The sequence below is a fragment of the Dama dama genome, chromosome 14, assembly GCF_033118175.1.
Source record: "Dama dama isolate Ldn47 chromosome 14, ASM3311817v1, whole genome shotgun sequence".
Lineage (NCBI taxonomy): Eukaryota > Metazoa > Chordata > Mammalia > Artiodactyla > Cervidae > Dama > Dama dama.
In genome coordinates this window covers 71,883,221-71,902,248 of record NC_083694.1, presented here as the reverse complement: position 1 = coordinate 71,902,248, position 19,028 = coordinate 71,883,221, and the positions used below count along the sequence as shown (strand labels likewise).

Below are 19,028 nucleotides of genomic sequence, written 5' to 3'. Positions count from 1 at the left end.
CAACACCTCCACACTGAATCCAGAGGTTATTTCTCAGTCTTCCTCTTGAACTATGAGGCAACCTCTCTCTTCTGGGACCACTTTACCCTGCCACTCTCACTTCCTCCTGGTTCTCTTCCTGCCTCCCTGGGGGCGCCTCTATATTTGTCGCTCCAGCCTCTAAACTTTGAGGTACACGAGGACTCAACCACTGAAACTTTTTCACACTTTTGCTCATTCCCTTAATGCTTTCAGGCCATCTCACAGCTTTCAGTACTGCCTCTACATGGAGGCCTTCGTTTCACATCTCTAGGATGGACTTCTCATCTAGACTCGTTTATCCAACATCTTTTATTTCCACTTGACTGTCTCGTGAGCATCTTTACTTTGTCCAAAAGCAGCCCTTTGCCATCCCCAGTCCTGTGACATCTGTCCCCGGTGTGTCAGTCCAACACACTTCTGTTACGATCTCCTCGCATCTCAGGCCCCAGACCTTGGAGTGTCCCTAAGTGTGTATCTCTCCTACCCTTTCTCTAGAAATTCAGACAGTCTGCCTGATTCTAAATTCAGTCCATCAACAAATCCTGTCTTCTTTCCAAGTGCATTCAGAACTGGGTCACTTCTCACCATCACTGACGGCCCCATCCAAGCCTATGTCTCTGCAGGTCCCCTATCGGATCTTGCCTTCACCCTTGCCTTCTCTGGAGTCTATTTTCCACTTAGCTGCCAGGGTGATGCTTTTAAAATATTCATCAGTTGGATTCTAACCTGCTCCATTTCTATACCCCTGATGGCCTTTCATCTCACTGGAAGCCAGATTCTTACAGTGACGTGCAAGACCCTGTAAGGTCTCCAGAGAAAGAAGTCAGTTTTTCAAGGTGCATTGATTCAACTCTGATAAGGAACCTACTGTGTGCTATGCATTGTTCTAGGCTCTGTGGATACTAGGAGAAAAGACATCATTCCTGTCCTCAGCAGCTCCCAGTCCTTGGAGCTATGCCCAGGGAATCATACTTGGCTTTATGGGAATGACACGAAGATGTGAGACGTTTCCAAGGAAGTCTCCCACAGAACAAAATGGTTGTAGGCGGAGGGACTAGCTTTTGCAAGCCTTCAGAATGAGGAACTCCTCATATTTTTAGTTTTTTAGTACGTTAAGATGGAAAGAAACTTATAACCTAATAGACATTATGTAACAAATTGGTCATATTCCTTATTTTGACCATTGGCGTGGATTTGCAATTCTTCTAAGTCAAAGCTAAGCAGACTCTTTCTCTGAAGGTCCAGACAGTAAATATCCAGGTTTTGCAGCATATGTGACCTCTGTCACAGCCACTGGGCCCTGTCATTGCCGACGGGGAAACAGCCACAGACAATGTGGACATGAGCAGCTGTGACTCCATGCCAAGAAGACTTTATTTATGGACACCGAGATCTGAATTTCATATCGTCTTCATGTGTCATGAAATAAAACTGTTTGGAGGTCTAGTTTGTTTTTAAGTAGTGTTCAAAAATGTGAAAACTTCTTAGCTTGCAGATATAGTCCGCAAACAGCTATGGGTTGGATTCTGCCCTGGGCCTTAGCTTTCCCGCCTCTGGCTTTATTGTTAATATTAGCTCCTGGTTTGTATGGAGCATCAGTGCAAGCTGGTGTGAAACCCACCTTTGAGGGAGTGAACTGCACTAGGACAGGTTATTTTCCTCTGTGACTTTCCTGTACTTTCCCTGTAGGTGCCCACCCCCCACCCTCTACCTCCTGTAGGTACCCCCACCATCTACCTCCTATAGTTACCCCCACCGTCCACCTTCTGTAGGTACCACTCACCATCTACCTCCTGAAGGTACTCCCCGACGTCTACCTCCTGTAGTTACCCCCACGGTCTACCTCTTGTAAGTACCCCCCACCGTCTACCTCCTGTAGGTACCCCCCACCATCTACTTCATCACCTGGATAAGGCCTGGGAACATATCAGGGTTCTCATTCCCCATCATGCGCCTAGTGAGTTGACATTAAGCCCTGTTACAAGTTCTGCTATGAAAACAGCTCTTCTATGGTTTTGTCTCCACTGCTTCTGTGTTCCTTTAAATTCTCACCATAGCTGACTCAGGCCCCTGGGATTGCTTCATTTTCGCTACCATCTCTAGTCTTGACTCCAGTCCACTGTCCATTCCATCTTCTGAAATACATGTGACAGTGTGACTGCCTGGACCTTAATCCTTCACTGGCCCACCAGGTATTTGGAACTGAACTACAGCGCAAGCTCTGAAGCCATACTGTCCAGCTCAGCCACCTACTAGCATGCATGACCTTGACCAAGTAGCATAGTTGCTCTAAGCTCCATAAAACATGGAAAATGACAGTGGACTTCTGATAGATTTCTGGTGCTGACTATATCAGGTAATCTAAATTACAAGACTCTGATAGTGCTTGGTGCAAGTATTCAACTACTAGCTATCACTGTTATTTTTCATATTTTTGAATTCCTTTCTTCCTCTTCCAACCTCTTTTTTGTCTTGCTTTTCTTGTCTGTGTTCTTGGCTCCAGTACCACCTTGCAGTTCAGTCAGAGGCCCCGTTCTTGGTGTGTCATGTCCACTACAGGGTCAGCTCAGGGGCGCTCCCTCCAGGAGGCTGTCTGCCTTCCAGTGACTCAGCTTGGCCTCCCCTTGTCCCGGGCTCCTCATATATTTCTGATGTAATGTACTGTGATCCTTTCTACTCCTCTGTTCTGGACCCAGAACATCCTGAGGGCTGGGACCACATCTTTCCATTCTGCATTCTCAGCAACTAGTTGTATACACACACACACACACACACACACACACACACACACGCACACGCACACACACACACACACACGGAGCTGGTTGACTCTCAGTCATAGCTTCTGTCGACACAAAATACATTGTAGTTTCTGGTCTGTAACTTCCAGACGTAGGTTTTATTTGCCCAAGTTCATACCCTGGAGCATAGTGGTTACTCAGATCTGCTAAATGGAGATGATTTTGGAGAGTGCAGATTTTAAGTTGATAGTAGTTCATTTGCAGAATTTATTTTACTTTTTAAATGCTATTCTTTTTCTCATGATTGTAGATTCATTAGGATACAGAACTCCTACCTCTAAAACAAACAAAAGGACAAGACCCTTTGTTCCTATGGCTCAGTCTAACTTGACCTTCATAAAACCACTAAAAGCAGGCAAGTGTTTAATAACTTTAAAGTCTATGAAAAATTTACACTGAATGAAGCAATAATCGCATTTCAAATGGAAATGAATTGATTTTTTTTTTTTAATGGAATAAAAGCCTTGAATTGTTAAAAGTTATGTATCCTAGTAACAATTAGGATATTTTCTGAGTTCAATGAAGTTGACTCACTTTTCTTGGGATTTTTAATTAACCAGGAGGTACTGCCTTACTTTTACTTTTACTACATTTTACACCCCAAAATGGGTTTCCCTAAGTAGCTCAGCTGGTAGCAAATCTGCTTACAAGGCAGGAGACCCCAGTTCGATTCCTGGGTCAGGAAGATCGCCTGGAGAAGGGATAGGTTAACCGTCCAGTATTCTTGGGCTTCCCAGGTGACTCACACGGTAAAGAATCCGCGTGCAATGCAGGAGACCTGGGTTTGATCCCTGGGTTGGGAAGATCTCCTGGAGGAGGGCAACCCACTCCAGTACTCTTGCCTGGAGAATCCCATGGACAGAGGAGCCTGGCAGGCAACAGTCCACGGGGTCACAAAGGGTCGGACAGGGCTGAGTGACTAAGCACAGCACAGCACACCCAAAATGCTTTCAACTGCTTCCAGCAAGAAGTAGAAACGCAAACATTGTTCAGTGTCTTAAGGTGATTTTGCTGACGATAGTCTATTGCTATAGATGGTATAATAATTTAAAGGAAAAATTTTTATGCCTTAACCTAATTGTATTCCTAGGTATACCTAGACATCCAATGCCGTTTGCTGCAAAAAACATGTTTTATGATGAACGCTGGAAGGAGAAGCAGGAGCAGGGCTTCACTTGGTGGCTAAATTTTATATTAACTCCTGACGACTTCACTGTAAAAACAAATATTTCTGAAGGTAAACATGAAGTTAATGTTTAAATTAGATAATACTTTTGTTTTAACGGGTCATTTTTAACATGATTTTTTCATTCTTTAGTTGTACAGATTTATTGGGCTTCCCTGGTCCCTCAGATGGTAAAGAGTCTGCCCATAATGTGGGAGACCTAGGTTCAATTCCTGGGTCAGGAAGATTCCCTGGAGAAGGAAATGGCAGCCCACTCCAGTATTCTTGCCTGGAAAATCCCATGGACAGAGGAGCCTAGCAGGCTACAGTCCGTAGGGTCGCAAAGAGTCGAACACTACTGAAGTGACTTCACTATCACTTTCACAAGTGTATCATAGAGTAGTTAGTGGCACAGCACACTAGATCATTAACACAGATGCTCATTATTGTGCAGGTGAGAGAATTTTGTGCTGTTAAGAACTGAACTTCTTTTTTTGCTCATCAGCCAGTGTGATTTCCAGCCTTTCCAGTGAATGGGTTTTATTGTAAGACAGATGCAGTCGGCATTAACAGTGAGACATGGCTGCCTAGAAACCCAGTCCAGTCTTAGCTGCACCATAAAGTGGAATGTCCTGGTGGATCATTTTGTCTTGTGTGGCCTGTTAGGGATATTGTCTCCACTGGACCCTGTTTAAGATGTTTGTGGCCAAGTATATAATGATGAGGGGTCTAAAAACCAGTGGCTATGAGGAATTTTTAAAATATTTCACTGTAGTTCTGGAAGGGAAAAAAACTCAAAGTATGGAATGTGATGAAAACATGGTGTTCTTCAAATATTTAAAGGGTTTTCTCCTGAGAGAAGGAGGGTTCACTTGGGCTACTCTCCCATAGAAGTTACAGAGATCAGTTCAACTCCAGATAAGGAAAACCCCTTTAAAATACTTAACTTGCCCAGGCGTCGCACAGGCTGACTTTAGGGGGACGATTTCTCTCTTGCTGTAGTGCTCCAGCAGACACTGGTCTGCATTTGTTAGAGAAGTGTGCATAGGAATTCTACCTTTGATTAGGTACTTTTCTTTTTCTCCAAAATTAAACAAAACATGGTTTTAGTTCTTTCCTTGAGAGAAGATGTGCTCTATGAAAATTCAAGTTGCATTTCAAAATTTAACTTTAATAAATCACATTCTTTTTTTTTAACCTTTATTAATTTATTTTTAAATATTATTTCTATTTCTATTTGGAATAGAGAAATATAACTTTTTTAAAAATGTATTCAAGCATATTGACTTTTTACCTTTTTGATATTTCCCGTTATTTTTTAAATTATTATTCTTTTTAAATTTATTTTTGTAATTGAAAGATAATTGCTTTTAGTATTTTGTTGGTTTCTGTCATACATGAGCATGAATCAGCCATGGATATATGTATGTCCCCTCCCTCTTATACTCCCTCCCAACAAATCCTATCCTTTAGGAGCTAATCTTTTGATAAAGTGTATGGAAGCAGAGAAGCCAGCTAGGAGGCTCACTCATGAGTCTGGGTTAGAGGAGATCACGTGGGAACCTGGACGACAGTGGTTATGAGAAATGGTTAGACTTGGGACACAGTTTGCAGGTACAGTCAGCTTGTTGTGACCATAGGACAGTGTAAGCTGAGTGAAGGATGACACCTTCACTTTGAGGTGGGAAGGAGAGGAGCAGGCTGGAAGGCACAGGGAATAGATCCCGTCTTGGCCACCTTCAGCTGCATTCATTGCTAGATTTTAAAGTGTATGCCCATATTGTTTAACCAGACCCGTCCTTTCTTTCATTTTGACCCAGTAAATGCTTCCACTCTTCTTCTGGGAGCAGAGAGTCAACGTAAAATAAGTGTCCCGAAAGCTCCTACCAAGGACGAGGTGTCTCTCAGAGCTTACACTGCTCGGTGCAGGTTGAACAGGTTACGTCGTGCTGCATGCCGCTTATTCACTTCTGAAAAAATGGTTAAGGCTATGAAAAAGCTTGAAATTGAAATTGAAGCTCGGCGGTTAATTGTTCGGAAAGACAGGCACCTCTGGAAAGATGTGGGTAAGAAGATTATAGAAATCTTGAGATTAATTCTTTAAAAACACTCTAGAAATTTTTTGTTTCAGAGTCAAATATGTACGTGGTTTCACTTGGCTGCCTAAAATTCCATAAACTTAAATGAGATCATGTACATATATTAAAGAGTAGAAGTATACTTAAACATATTTCATATATATGATGTTCCTTTTTGGTCTCTGATTTCTCTCCATGAAATTGTATTCCCTGTCTCATATATGATTAGTGGCCTGAGCTTACTTGGTTTTATATGCGTTTCAGGAGAACGGCAGAAAGTCCTGAATTGGCTATTGTCATATAATCCTTTGTGGCTACGAATCGGCCTAGAGGTAAGTACACCTTCCAGTTTTTGAAAAAAGATACTTTTTTTAAATATATATATATATATATATATATATACTTTTAGTAGATTCTTTAATAAAATGATGGTTTCAGTTACCAAATTATTTGGTTACTTAATCTCTCAGTATGAAATTTAAGGTCCCTTCATAAATGCTCATTAGGTTAATAGACCCTGTCGTTCTATATTACTGCTATTTTGTTACATAGCTGTTTTCCCATTAGTTTCTTATATATATAAAATATGGTACAAGATGTGATAGCAAGTATAGTTAACTCCTTTCTGAGCATTTACCAATGACAATACTAGATTGTTTAAAACACATTAAATACATTTTCTAATTTAGATCTCTATAAAATCCAGTGAGGTATTTATTATTATTCCAACGTCACTGACAGAACAGAAGCTAAGATGGTAAGTGACTTGCTGAATGCCAATGAAGGGGCAGGATTGGAATTCACACCAGTCTGAAGTCACCAGAAACATTTAGATGGAACACTACTCATGAAAACATCAGAGTTTGAGTTTTTCACATGGTGTATGGTTCAATAATATTTAGAATGATAAAGCTAACTGAATTAGAAAGCCACTAGGAGTTGACTGTTAAAATATTCTTTTATTCCAACCCTCAGTGTTTCCATTCCCTTTAGTCTTTTACTGGTGAACTCTTGTATCTTGTTTAGGCTTTTTACCTAAACGTGGGATATCCCATTCTTCAGTTTTTTCTAAGTTTTTGAATAGAAAAATCTTTTGTACTAAAAAGGAATTTTTACAATAATCTGGCTATTTATCAGAAAATTGAGGTGTTGAGAGAATGAATGATAATCCCACTATGGTCACCCAACTAGATAGTGAACTTGTTAAGATTTCTTACCTTAATTCTTATTTCAATTGATTTGAAATTCAACGTCTCATTTCTTTCAATGAAAAGTTAATCAGAAAATTGCATATCAACTGGCTATGCTTCAGATATCAAAGAGTTCCAGAACCTCAATTAAAGTAGAACCTGTCTAGGGCTTCCCTGGTGGCACAGATGGTAAAGTAGGACCTGTTTATTTGGGGCATAGCTCTTTTGTGGCAGAGGTAAAGCGTAGCAGAGTTAGAAACATGCAATGCCCTTTGAAGCTTCCTCTTAGACGTAGTGTGCATCACTTCATCCATAGTTCTACCCAAAGTGCATTATCTGTTCAGACACAGATGAGGCAGAAATATTTATTCTTCCACAAGAGATACAGCAAACCTATGCAATTGGGTGGGAAAGGGGACTTCTAAAGGGAAGGGAGGAATGAATAATTATAAACAAAACATTCTACCATCACACCTTAGAATTCTGTTAGGGGGCATGACCTTTGAGGATCTTAAGAAAGCATCACATGCCAAAAAATAAGTAAATAAAGATAAAATGTCTCTATTTTGGCAGATATTAGTATTTTTCTATGCTTTTCTCTAGTTTTATCAATATAAAGTTATAAAATACAATTTGATATTTTTAGTTTTTTCTAATTGCTTTAAAAACCATTAACAATCACATTGATGTTAAATTAATGACATTTTAATCCTTGATTATACACAGATCTGAACATCCCAAGTTACTGTCGTAGATGGTTTACAGATGGTTTTCCATTTGTTAACTGCCAAGGCATTTAGAATCATTTAGGTGTGTGTTGTACCTTCATGACACACTTGCAGGACGTGCGTTCCTGTGTGCTGAGTTGCTTCAGTCGTGTCCGACCCTTTGTGACCCCATGGACTGTAGCCCACCAGGCTCCTCTGTCCATGGGATTCTCCAGGCAAGAATACTGGAGTGGGGTGCCATGCCCTCCTCCAGGGGATCTTCCTGACCCAGGGATTGAACCTGCGTCTCCCATGTCTCCTGCACTGGCAGGTGGGTTCTTTACCACTAGTGCCACCTAGGAAGCCCACTAACAGGACAGTTGTCATTAAATTTGAACAAGAGGGCTACATTTGATAGTTCTTAAAAAAAAAAAAACTGCAATATAAATATCACTTGTCATATAATTTTTAAGAACTTATCTTAGTCATGAACTTTCGTCTCTTCACTAAGAGTGCACTAAAAATTGCAGAGAACATACATGTTCATCCCAAAGAGCCTGGGCGAACATCCCTGTCTCTCCCAAAGGAATCAGAACCTCGCCAATTCTTAGGCCAGCGTCGTCTGTCCCTCCCCTCTGCATCCCTGTGCCCCGGAGAGACAGCACGGCCCTGACTTGGGCTTGGATTTCTTTTCAGACGATATACGGAGAACTGGTGCCTCTGGAAGACAACAGTGACGTCACGGGGCTGGCGATGTTCATTCTGAACCGCCTGCTTTGGAATCCTGACATCGCAGCCGAGTACAGGCACCCGAGTGTCCCTCACCTGTACCGAGATGGTGGGTGGCTCTGCCTCCGTCATGTGCTCCCCACGCTGTGTGCAGAGGGCATCCCATCCTCATTGCTGTCTCTGTCCGCCTTCACCTTCCAGAGAAACCAGTGTAAAAGGCCTCTGTCTCCACTGCCGTCTAGTTCTGCGGCCCCCGCCATCCCCCTTTCCCGCCTCCGCTCTAGCCCTGTCGTCCTTTGCGCCTGCCGTCTCTCCTCTCCACCTCACACGTGGGCCTCACGCCCTGCGGAGGTCACGTCTGGCTTGGGCTGCCGCTGGCTGTTTTAGTATTCTTGGCCCCTAGGTCGGTGCCTGCATGTGCCTCGTGATGCGTTTGTCCTCTGAAGCTAACTCAGTCTCTTGCTGTGTCTGTGCCCCAGTTTCTTCCATCAACTGGAAATGTTAAATAGTACCCCCATAGAGCCGTCGTGAGCCTGAAATGAATCTGTACATGGAAGGCCTAAGAAAGACACGCAGTGTGCTCCTCGTGCTCATTATGGCTGTTTTGTTCTAGCAGATTGTAACTATCCTACTTTTACATAAAACTTGTCTTTATCTTTTTTTTAATTGAAGTAGAGTTGATTTATAATGTTATAGAAGTTTCAGCTGTTCAGCATAATGATTCATAATTTTGAAAGGCTGTACTCCATTTATAGTGTTTATAAAATATTGGCTATACTCCCTGTGTTGTACAATATGTCCTTGTAGTTTATTTATTTTGTAAGTAGTAATTTGTACTTCTTAATCTCCTACCTCTGTCTTGCCCCCACCTTCCCTCTTCTCACTGGTAACCACTAGTTTGTTTTCTGTATCTGCAAGTCTGTTTGTTTTTATCATATTCACTAGTTTGCTTTATTTTTTACATTCTACATATAAGTGATACCATGCAAACTCTTTTTACCATGCAAACTCTTTTTAGTTTTTTGAGTCATCTCCATACTGTTTTCCATAGTTTGTTGCTCCAATTTACGGTCCCCTGCCAAAAAAAAAAAAACAAAACCCAGAAAGAAAAGGTAAATAAATATAAGGAATTTTATAGACTTACAAAGAATTCCAAGATAATTTGACTTTAAAGTATAGGACACATCTCAAGAATCCTTAGCAGGAATACATAGACCAAAAGCATATCAGAATAAATAAATAAAGAAAAATATTTCAGAAACCGCCCCCCCCCCCCAAGAAAAGAAAACCAAACTTGTCTTGCATAGATGAACGTGCTATGCCTTTTTGTACTTTATTTCAGGTCATGAAGAAGCTCTGTCTAAGTTTACATTGAAAAAGCTATTATTGTTGGTTTGTTTCCTTGATTATGCTAAAATCTCTAGACTTATTGATCATGATCCTTGTCTCTTCTGTAAAGATGCTGAGTTCAAGGTATGATTTTCATCTTATATTTTTTATTTCACGTATAAGACTTTTGTTTGTTTTTATTGTGTATTTTCTCCTCAGAAAAAGTGATTTTCCCAAAGAACACTAGTCTGATTCTTTGCAGCCCCGTAGACTATATACATACAGTCCATGGAATTCTCCAGGCTAGAATACTAGACTAGAGTGGGTAGCTTTTCCCTTCTCCAGGGGACCTTCCCAACCCAGGGATCTAACCCAGGTCTCCCGCATTGCAGATGGATTCTATATCAGCTGAGCCACAAGGGAAGCCCAATAGTTTTTATCCTATATTTTAAATTTCACATATAAAATTTTGTCTGTTTTTATTGTATATTTTCTCCTCAGAAAAAATGATTTTCCCAAAAAACAGTACTCTGGAGTAGAACAGAAATGCCTGCCCAGCAGTTCTAACCCTGCCTAGCTTGTTGGTTGACATTTCACCAGTGCATCACCCTGTTCTTAGCTTTGCTTTGAGAATGAATATAACGGTGTTTTTGAGGAATTAATTTGGGAGAAAATTTCTTTCCTAATTTAGTATGCTATCAAATTAATTCTAATTTTTAGAGTGTATTATTATTTATGAGCCCTTTCTTAAAAGGTCTTAAATTGGAAATATTGGAAATATATGAGGTTTGCATTGTTACCATATGAAACTGTCTTTTTATACTACTGTTAATGGTACTTTATTTCTATATGTGCAGAATGATTTGAAACATTTGTTTTTATTATAAGCAGAATGATGACCCTGGACTATAATACCTTCTGCTTGTTTCTCCACAGGCCAGTAAAGAAATCCTTCTGGCTTTTTCACGAGATTTCCTAGGTGGTGAAGGTGACCTTTCCCGTCACCTGAGCTTACTGGGATTTCCTGTGACCCACGTCCAGATGCCTTTCGATGAGTTTGATTTTGCTGTTAAGAATCTTGCTGTAGACTTGCAATGTGGGGTGCGTCTCGTGTGAGTATAAGAAATGGAATTATGTCTCTCCCTAGAATAGACTAAAATTTTCTGGAAGATACTTTTTTCTATACATACACAATCCCTCTTGCTCCTTTATGTAATGGGATAAATCTAGGGTTTAAAAAAGTTGGGGTAAGTTCAGGAAAATGGTATGAATTTTAGGCCAAGAAACCTTGTCCCCTATCCACATTGTTCCCTGCTGGCAGGTGATGAGGTCTGAGTAGGAACCACTGATGCCCCAGAATAGGAGTTGGGGAAAGCATGGGGCTAATTAAATAGCACTTTATCTGCAGTGGTTTCATGACTTCTACATCATTTGAGACCAATTTTAGTTGTGTTAACCATGTTGCACATGTAAGGATGCAGCCCTGAAATTAAAAGATGCTTGCTCCTTGGAAGGAAAGCTATGACAAACTTAGACAGTGTATTAAAAAGCAGCGACATCACTTTGCCAACAAAGGTCCATATAGTCAAAGCTAAGGATTTTCCAATAGTCATGTATGAATGTGAGAATTGGACCATAAAGAAGGCTGAGCACCGAAGAACTGATACTTTCAGATGCTGGTGCTGGAGAAGACTCTTGAGAGTCCCTCAGACAGCAAGGAGATCAAAGCAGTCCATCCTAAAGGAAATCAACCCTGAATATTCATTGGAAGGACTGATGTTGAAGCTGAAGTTCCAATACTTTGGCCACCTAATGCGACAAGCCAACTCATTGGAAAAGACCCTGATGCTGGGAAAGATTGAGGGCACAGAGAATGAGATGGTTGGATGGCATCACCGAATCAATGGACTTGAGTTTGAGCAAACTCCAGAAGATGGTGAAGGACAGGGAAGCCTGGCGTGCTGCAGTCCATGGGGTCACAAAGAGTCAGACAAGACTTAGTGACTGAACAACAACACCACTTGAGGAGAAGTGAGATGAAGACATGGTATGGTTTGCCCAGGTTTTACACGGCCGTGGTAGTGGGCATCAGCTCATGACGTCCAGCTTCACATCACACGCGTTTCCTCACTAACACACTAGAGTCCTAGGCATTGGCTTTGATGTGACAACTGTGAGTCACCACTGCCTTCTTTGGAAGGAGCAGCCTTTACACTGTACCTCAGGTGGCTTCTTTACAATGTGTGACTTGAAGGCATCCTTCTTGTTTCTAAGAAACTCTCTATAATAATATAATGTCTGACATTTGTGAGGAAGTTATCCCTGTATCTTTGTGAATCCCCAGTTCTTCACAAATAGCATACATGGGACTTCCTTTGGTAGTTTAGTGGTTAAGAATTTGCCTTGCAGTGCAAGGGATGCAGGTTCGATCCCTGGTTGGGGAACTGAGATCCTACGTGCCTTAGAGCAGAGAAGACCCAGCACAGCAAAACAAACAAACAATAACAGCACACATGTCTCTGGTTGCCTTCTAAATTAAATTTCCATGAACCTTCTTTTCTTTTCTGATCATATATTCTCATGACAAAGTAATAGTCTTGAACTTTACTGTAGCTTCCTCTCTTGAGTAATTTCTAAATGGCTCGAGCATTTGCTGTGAATGTTCTCCACACTATTTTTATATTTAATTTTAATTTGTTCATTTCATAAATCCAAACCAGCACATCTGTTTTCTGGCCAATAGCAATTCACAATTTGAAACTTTTTCCACTGTCTGGGAGGAGCAGTGATTGGCTTCATGTTCGGTGTAGTTTTGTGATGATGGAAGACATTTTTTTGTTCTTTTATAGGCGCTACTGAGGACTTCCCAGTGTTGGGTGTAGATGCTTTGTCATTGTCAGGAACTCTCACTGGTTAAGAGACTCGATCTTGCTTGACAAGCTTCTGTTATCTTGTGTGTCCCCACAATAAGCATAGGTCTCAGAGGTCATTTGAGGTCACTTGGGAAGGGTTAATCCACTGACGCTGTAGGTGACAGTCAGTCGGTCAGTCTAGTGTTGCAGAAATGCTTCAGACGCTGATTGAGTGGTTGGCCTACACTGATCTTATGTTGCTTCCTGACGTTTAGAAATTATGGTTCTGTAAACAAGTCTGCCAAAATTTAACCAGACACAGTCATTTGTTGGGCTCGAATTTTCTGTGGAAACAATGATTTTTGTCTAGTGTAAAACACTAGATGATATTAGGAGTTTGAATTTAAACTGTGGTACAAATGATTTTTTAAGGTAAGCATTCAAATATTTTTGCTTTACCTGATATAAATATAAGAGAACGGCTTCAGAAACTGTAAAAGTAGGGTTTAGTTCTGATCTTAGTCCTATCATTACTAGTTGTAAGATCACGGGAAATTTATTTTACTTTGTGGGCTTTGGTTTCTTCACCTGCCAAAAATGGGATAATAATTGCCCGACTGTGGGATTTGCCATGGACAAAATAAGAAAAGAAAGGACTAAAATAAGAAAAGATGTCTGTTTTCCTTTCTTTTCCCTACAGAACCTTGTTCTGTTTCTGTGTGCATTTGTGTGTGTGCATCTTATTTTCCATTCTTATATTGTGTTCATAGACCTTAACCCCCAGGTTTAAATGAGGAATGACTCTATTTACTTAACTATGGAGTAACAGTTTTGAGGTAACATTTTGGGATCTTTCTAACCTAAAACCCTTTAACTCTGTAAGATTGATATGGGTGATTATTTAAATGAAGTTAGTTTTTCCTGCACGTTTTTTTCTTTTTTTTTTTAAGTTGGAGGCTAATTACTTTACAATCCCTTCATTGTTAGACGAACTGTGGAACTTCTCACACAAAACTGGAATCTCTCAAAGAAACTCAGAATTCCTGCAATAAGTCGTCTTCAAAAGATGCACAATGTTGACATCGTTCTTGAAATTCTTAAATCACGAGGAATTCAGTTGAATGATGAGCATGGTAAAAACCAAGTAACAATAAAAGTTTTCTTCTCACTGAAAATCAAGTTGTATGTACTTTGTGCTAACAGACTCTTTCCGTTTGCAGGAAATGCAATCCTGTCTAAGGATATTGTGGACAGACACAGAGAGAAAACCCTGGCGTTGCTTTGGAAGATAGCATTGGCTTTTCAGGTGCTGTACATTTGGTGCATTGTGTACTTTTTGTCAGTTTCCAATATTGACTTATAAAAGTCTTTTGTGTCAAACAAAGACTAACAGTAGTAGCTGTTGCTCGCTAGACTTACTCTGTCCCAGGAACTGCGCTAACGGCTTTATGTACACTCCGATCGAATCATCACAAGGCCCCCAGGAGGTCACTACTGTCATTTCTTTATAGGGGAGGAGACTAGAGCTAAAGGTTCCTCACTGATCGGACACAGAGACGAGATCAGATCCCTGACTTAGGTGAACACAGATCCCATGCACTCAAGCACTCACACGTTCCATGACTTCCTTGTAGACTGTGTTTGCCCTAAAAAAATATTGATAGTAGCAGACTTGAACTTTTGTGGGTCAAAAATAATGTATGAAAAATATGATATTTATCCTCTTTTTGTATTCCAGGTGGATATTTCTCTTAATTTAGATCAGTTAAAGGAAGAAATTGACTTTTTAAAGAACACACAAAGTATGAAGAAAACAATGTCTGCACTGTCATGCCGTCCTGATGCTATTATCAGTAAGAAAAGAGATGAAAGGCATAGCGGTCCCTTTGAACAATACAGTGAAAGTGTAAAGCTACTGATGGATTGGGTAAATGCTGTCTGTGGCTTCTATAATAAAAAAGTAAGTTCTGTGTTTTTGTTTTAGCCTAATTTCTTTAAGCAAATTTTGGTTAAAATCAAATAAACAGTGCATGAAATATTTTCTTTAATTTCTTTTCTTTAATGTCATATAAGGTAGTAAAATTTTATTACTATATAGATTATTATTTATAGAGATATTTTTATATGATGTATTTATATATGTATATATTAATACACAATAATTAACATATAAACTCATAATTATATAACTATAATGATACATCTTATTGTACAGATTTATTATATGATAATACAGATGCTAATATAATTTATATTATAAACAATATAGTGTTAATACCAATTAAAAATTATAATAATAATGATGCTGATGAATTTCTTTTTTCCTTGTTTTTCTTATTAGCGTAAAATGGCTTCAGTGTATTCATTTCTGCCATACAGCAAAGCAAGTCAGTTACATGTATCCCCTCCTAGTTAATATGTACAAGCAAACTTTTCTTCTAATGAGTAAGGGTGCCGTCACATACCTAGTTTCATCAAATCTGTCACCAATTGTGTAATACACAGTTATTTTATGTCTCACTAGGGAAAAAAAAGTGCCCTAGTTGGTAGTCTTAAAAGGAGATGCTTGCACAGAACTAGGGCGCCAGAGGATCATACCCATATGACAAAGTGAAGTCACTCAGTTGAGTCTTTGCAGCCCCATGGACTGCAGCCCCCCAGGCTCTTCTGTCTGTGGGGTTTTCCAGGCAAGAATACTGGAGTGGGTTGCCATTTCCTTCTCCAGGAGATCTTCCTCACCCAGGGATCAAACCCGGGTCTCCCACACTGTAGACAGACTCTTTACTGTCTGAGCCACCAGGGAAACGCTTATTACAAAGGTGAATGCAAATAAACCCACTATGCACAATAGGACATTAGAGAATTTTGCCCCACTGGGTAGAGAGGGAGGAAATAGTCTGAGTTGTGTCTTTTATAATCATTTGTTAGATTGATCCTGCATTGCTCTATGAAATGTATGTTTAAGTATAAATACATGAAAACAAATGGTCCTGATGCACATGAATAACATATCCTGTAAGGAATGTAAGACAGAAAAACTGTCAGATATGTGATCGTCTATGTTTTAAGTAAGTACTGGAGAGGCCCAAAGACCCTGGTACTGCAGTACTGTGTCCATGCCTTTCTCTTGACTCCAGGCCCTTGCTTTCCTAGGTCTGTAGACACAGCACTCCATTCACTGCCTGTCTTCACATGGCATTTTCCCTCTGTGTCTTGTCTCTGTGTCTCTCTCCCTTTCTCATAAGGGCAGCAGTCATATCAGATTAAAACCTCATCTTACTCTAGTGTGATTCCCATCTTAACTGTTTATATCTGCAATGACTCTATGTCCAAACAAGATCAGATCCTAAGAGTCTGGGAAGGACATGAATTTTGGATGAACACTATCCAACCCAGCACAATAATATTTTAGAGGAGAGAATTTGGCCGTGAATGTGGTAGTATACAGTATAACTTCCCAGGTGGCTCAGTGGTAAAGAATCTGCCTGCCAATGCAGGAGACGTGGATTTGATCTCTGGGTTGAGAAGATGCCCAGGAGAAGGCAATGGCAAGCCCTTTCCAGTATTCTTGCCTGGGGAATTCCATGGACACAGGAACCTGACAGGCTACAGTCCATGTGTTCACAAAGTGTCAGATACACCTGGGCATACACGTGGTATTATACTAGGTGCTACTATAAATTAACCTGCTAGTCCTAGCTATTAAAAGGAAATGTGGACTGTAAAACCATCAGTATCTGTATTCTTACCTAAATACAATCCATTCTTTTTCTAATATTTCTCATCAGGTGGAGAACTTCACAGTGTCTTTCTCGGATGGCCGGGTGTTGTGTTACCTGATCCACCACTACCATCCTTGCTATGTTCCTTTTGACGCCATATGTCAGCGAACCACCCAGACCGTGGAGTGCACACACACTGGTTCCGTGGTGCTGAATTCATCATCTGAATCTGATGGAAGTTTTCTGGATTTGTCTCTTAAGTCATCTGATCAGGGTTAGTCCCTTTCACTTAATTTACTTCTCCATTGTTTTCATTGGCCTGTCTGATTTCTGGCCATCACAGTCTAACCTGATCGGTTTTACTTGCATTGCAGAAAATAGTTCAGAACTATACAAAGAACTCCTAGAAAACGAAAAGAAAAATTTTCAGTTGGTTAGGTCTGCAACTAGAGACCTTGGTGGAATACCTGCCATGATCCATCACTCAGATATGTCAAACACAATCCCTGATGAGAAGGTAAAGTAAAAGTTCCTTAACAGTAATAACTCTTAGTAATTAGAGTCTCAAATGATAAGCAGTTTCATGCTCTCTGTCTCATAGAAACTTCTGTCTTCATCTTTCATGTTCTCTCGTAGGTGGTGATTACCTATTTGTCATTTCTTTGTGCAAGACTTTTGGATCTTCGTAAAGAAACGAGAGCCGCTCGACTTATACAAACAACTTGGAGACAATATAAGCTAAAAAAAGATCTAAAACACCATCAGGTACTCCTCAAAAATGAAGTGTGTGTGCGCTCAGCCACTCGGTCGTGTCCAACTCCTTGAGACCCCAATGGACTGTAGCCCACCAGGCTCCTCTGTCCATGGGATTTCTCAAGCAGGAATACTGGAGTGGGTTGCTATTCCCTTCTCCAGGGGATCTTCCCCACCCAGGTTCCAACCCATATCTCGTATCTGCTGCATTGGCAGGTGGATTCTTTACCACTGAGCCACCTGGGAAGCCCAGTCAGTAATGAAATACTATAATGTAAATTGTTCATAAAATGTCAGCTGAATGATTCTTGATATCGTGTTTACATTTTACTGACATAGGAAATTACCGAGGTAATTTTCATGATTGTGTGTGTTTCGAGTAGGGGATGAATATTTCTCCCTAATCGCTAATGTTTCCTTCATTGGGTATTTTTTCCAGGCTTTGTCCTTCCTTTCACTGTGCTCCAGGGGACATGGAATAACTCAGGCACATTGTGAATTTGTGAAAAGTAAACTGGGGTTGTCTGACTCATCTTTTCCCTCCTTCCTCTTGAACACTGATGTGCCTCCAGGAAACAGGAGCTTTCCTTTCGTTTTTCATGCTGTGCTCTGGGAGGCTTGCCCTCAACCAGTGCCTCTCTGGCCTGGGTGTCACCTGCCGGATTCTGCAGTTCAATTAGCCAAGCTCATTCTGTCTGCCATGAAACTATCTTCCAGGCTATCCTTTGTTAGTTTAAAAGTGGCATTTTGGTTTCCATCGCTTAATTTCTCAGAACATTTAGGACCTGAGCACAGGGAGAAGGGTTGTCCCTCTGTGTCCCTGATACTATGAATTTTGCTTTAACATAAAATAAGTGTTTTCTTGAGTTTGGGAAAAAATGTCATTTTTAACAATATTAGAAATGGTCTCCTTGGCCAAACTGAATAAACTATTTTAATCCTTTACTTTTTTCACTAATAATGCTGTGTTTATTTGGAGAAAGCAAAAGAAGTATTCATGTTTAATAAATCTTAGCAGGTATTTCAGAAATATATTTCACCCACGATTGCTCCTTAGTTCTGAATTACAGTGTATTTATGATAACGTTCTTAGTACCTGTTAAGTAGCTAAATTTTGGTGATTCATATCATACCATTTATTCTCTTGCACCATTTCAGACCTGGGTTTTGTCATTGTTCAGTTGCTTAGTCCCATCCAACTCTTTGCGACCACATGAACTGCAGCACGCCAGGCTTCCCTGTCCTTCACTATCTCCTGGAGCTTGCTCAAACTCATGTCCATTGAGTCGATGATGCCATCCAACCATCTCATCCTCTGTCGTCCGCTTCTCCTCCTGCCATCAATCTTTCCCAGCATCAGGGTCTTTTACAATGAGTGGGCTCTTCGCATATGGTGGCCAGATTTAGAATGGTGCACTGTCCCACACAGCAACAAAAAGGGTCGTCAGACAGCCTGTAAGTTGTTCCTTTCCACCAGAGGAATAATTTATATTTATATTCCCATTTCTAATTCAAGTGAAGGGAAGTAATAAATCTAGCCTTACAGAGTAGCAAAGTGATTAGGAGCACGAACTCTGAAGCCAGGCTGCCTACGTCAAATCCTGGCTGGTTGACCCCTGGGGGACCAGCTGTCTACTTGACCTCCCTGCCCGGGTTTCCTCACGGCCGTGAGGGTAGGGCC

General features: G+C 40.6%; 1 protein-coding gene across 2 annotated transcripts in view; it reads left to right on the top strand.

Moving 5' to 3' along the window:
• The window catches only part of ASPM (assembly factor for spindle microtubules), a 60,984-nt gene that overhangs the window by 13,007 nt on the left and 28,949 nt on the right, over nt 1–19,028 (top strand). For both annotated transcript variants that reach the window (XM_061161068.1, XM_061161070.1), the window contains exons 4-16: nt 3,073–3,177; nt 3,913–4,059; nt 5,808–6,053; nt 6,330–6,397; nt 8,659–8,800; nt 10,034–10,164; nt 10,957–11,132; nt 13,860–14,005; nt 14,093–14,178; nt 14,611–14,832; nt 16,661–16,868; nt 16,969–17,111; nt 17,231–17,359. In XM_061161068.1, coding sequence (XP_061017051.1) covers nt 3,073–3,177; nt 3,913–4,059; nt 5,808–6,053; nt 6,330–6,397; nt 8,659–8,800; nt 10,034–10,164; nt 10,957–11,132; nt 13,860–14,005; nt 14,093–14,178; nt 14,611–14,832; nt 16,661–16,868; nt 16,969–17,111; nt 17,231–17,359 — 1,949 coding nt within the window. The remainder of the gene's footprint in view (nt 1–3,072; nt 3,178–3,912; nt 4,060–5,807; nt 6,054–6,329; nt 6,398–8,658; nt 8,801–10,033; nt 10,165–10,956; nt 11,133–13,859; nt 14,006–14,092; nt 14,179–14,610; nt 14,833–16,660; nt 16,869–16,968; nt 17,112–17,230; nt 17,360–19,028) is intronic.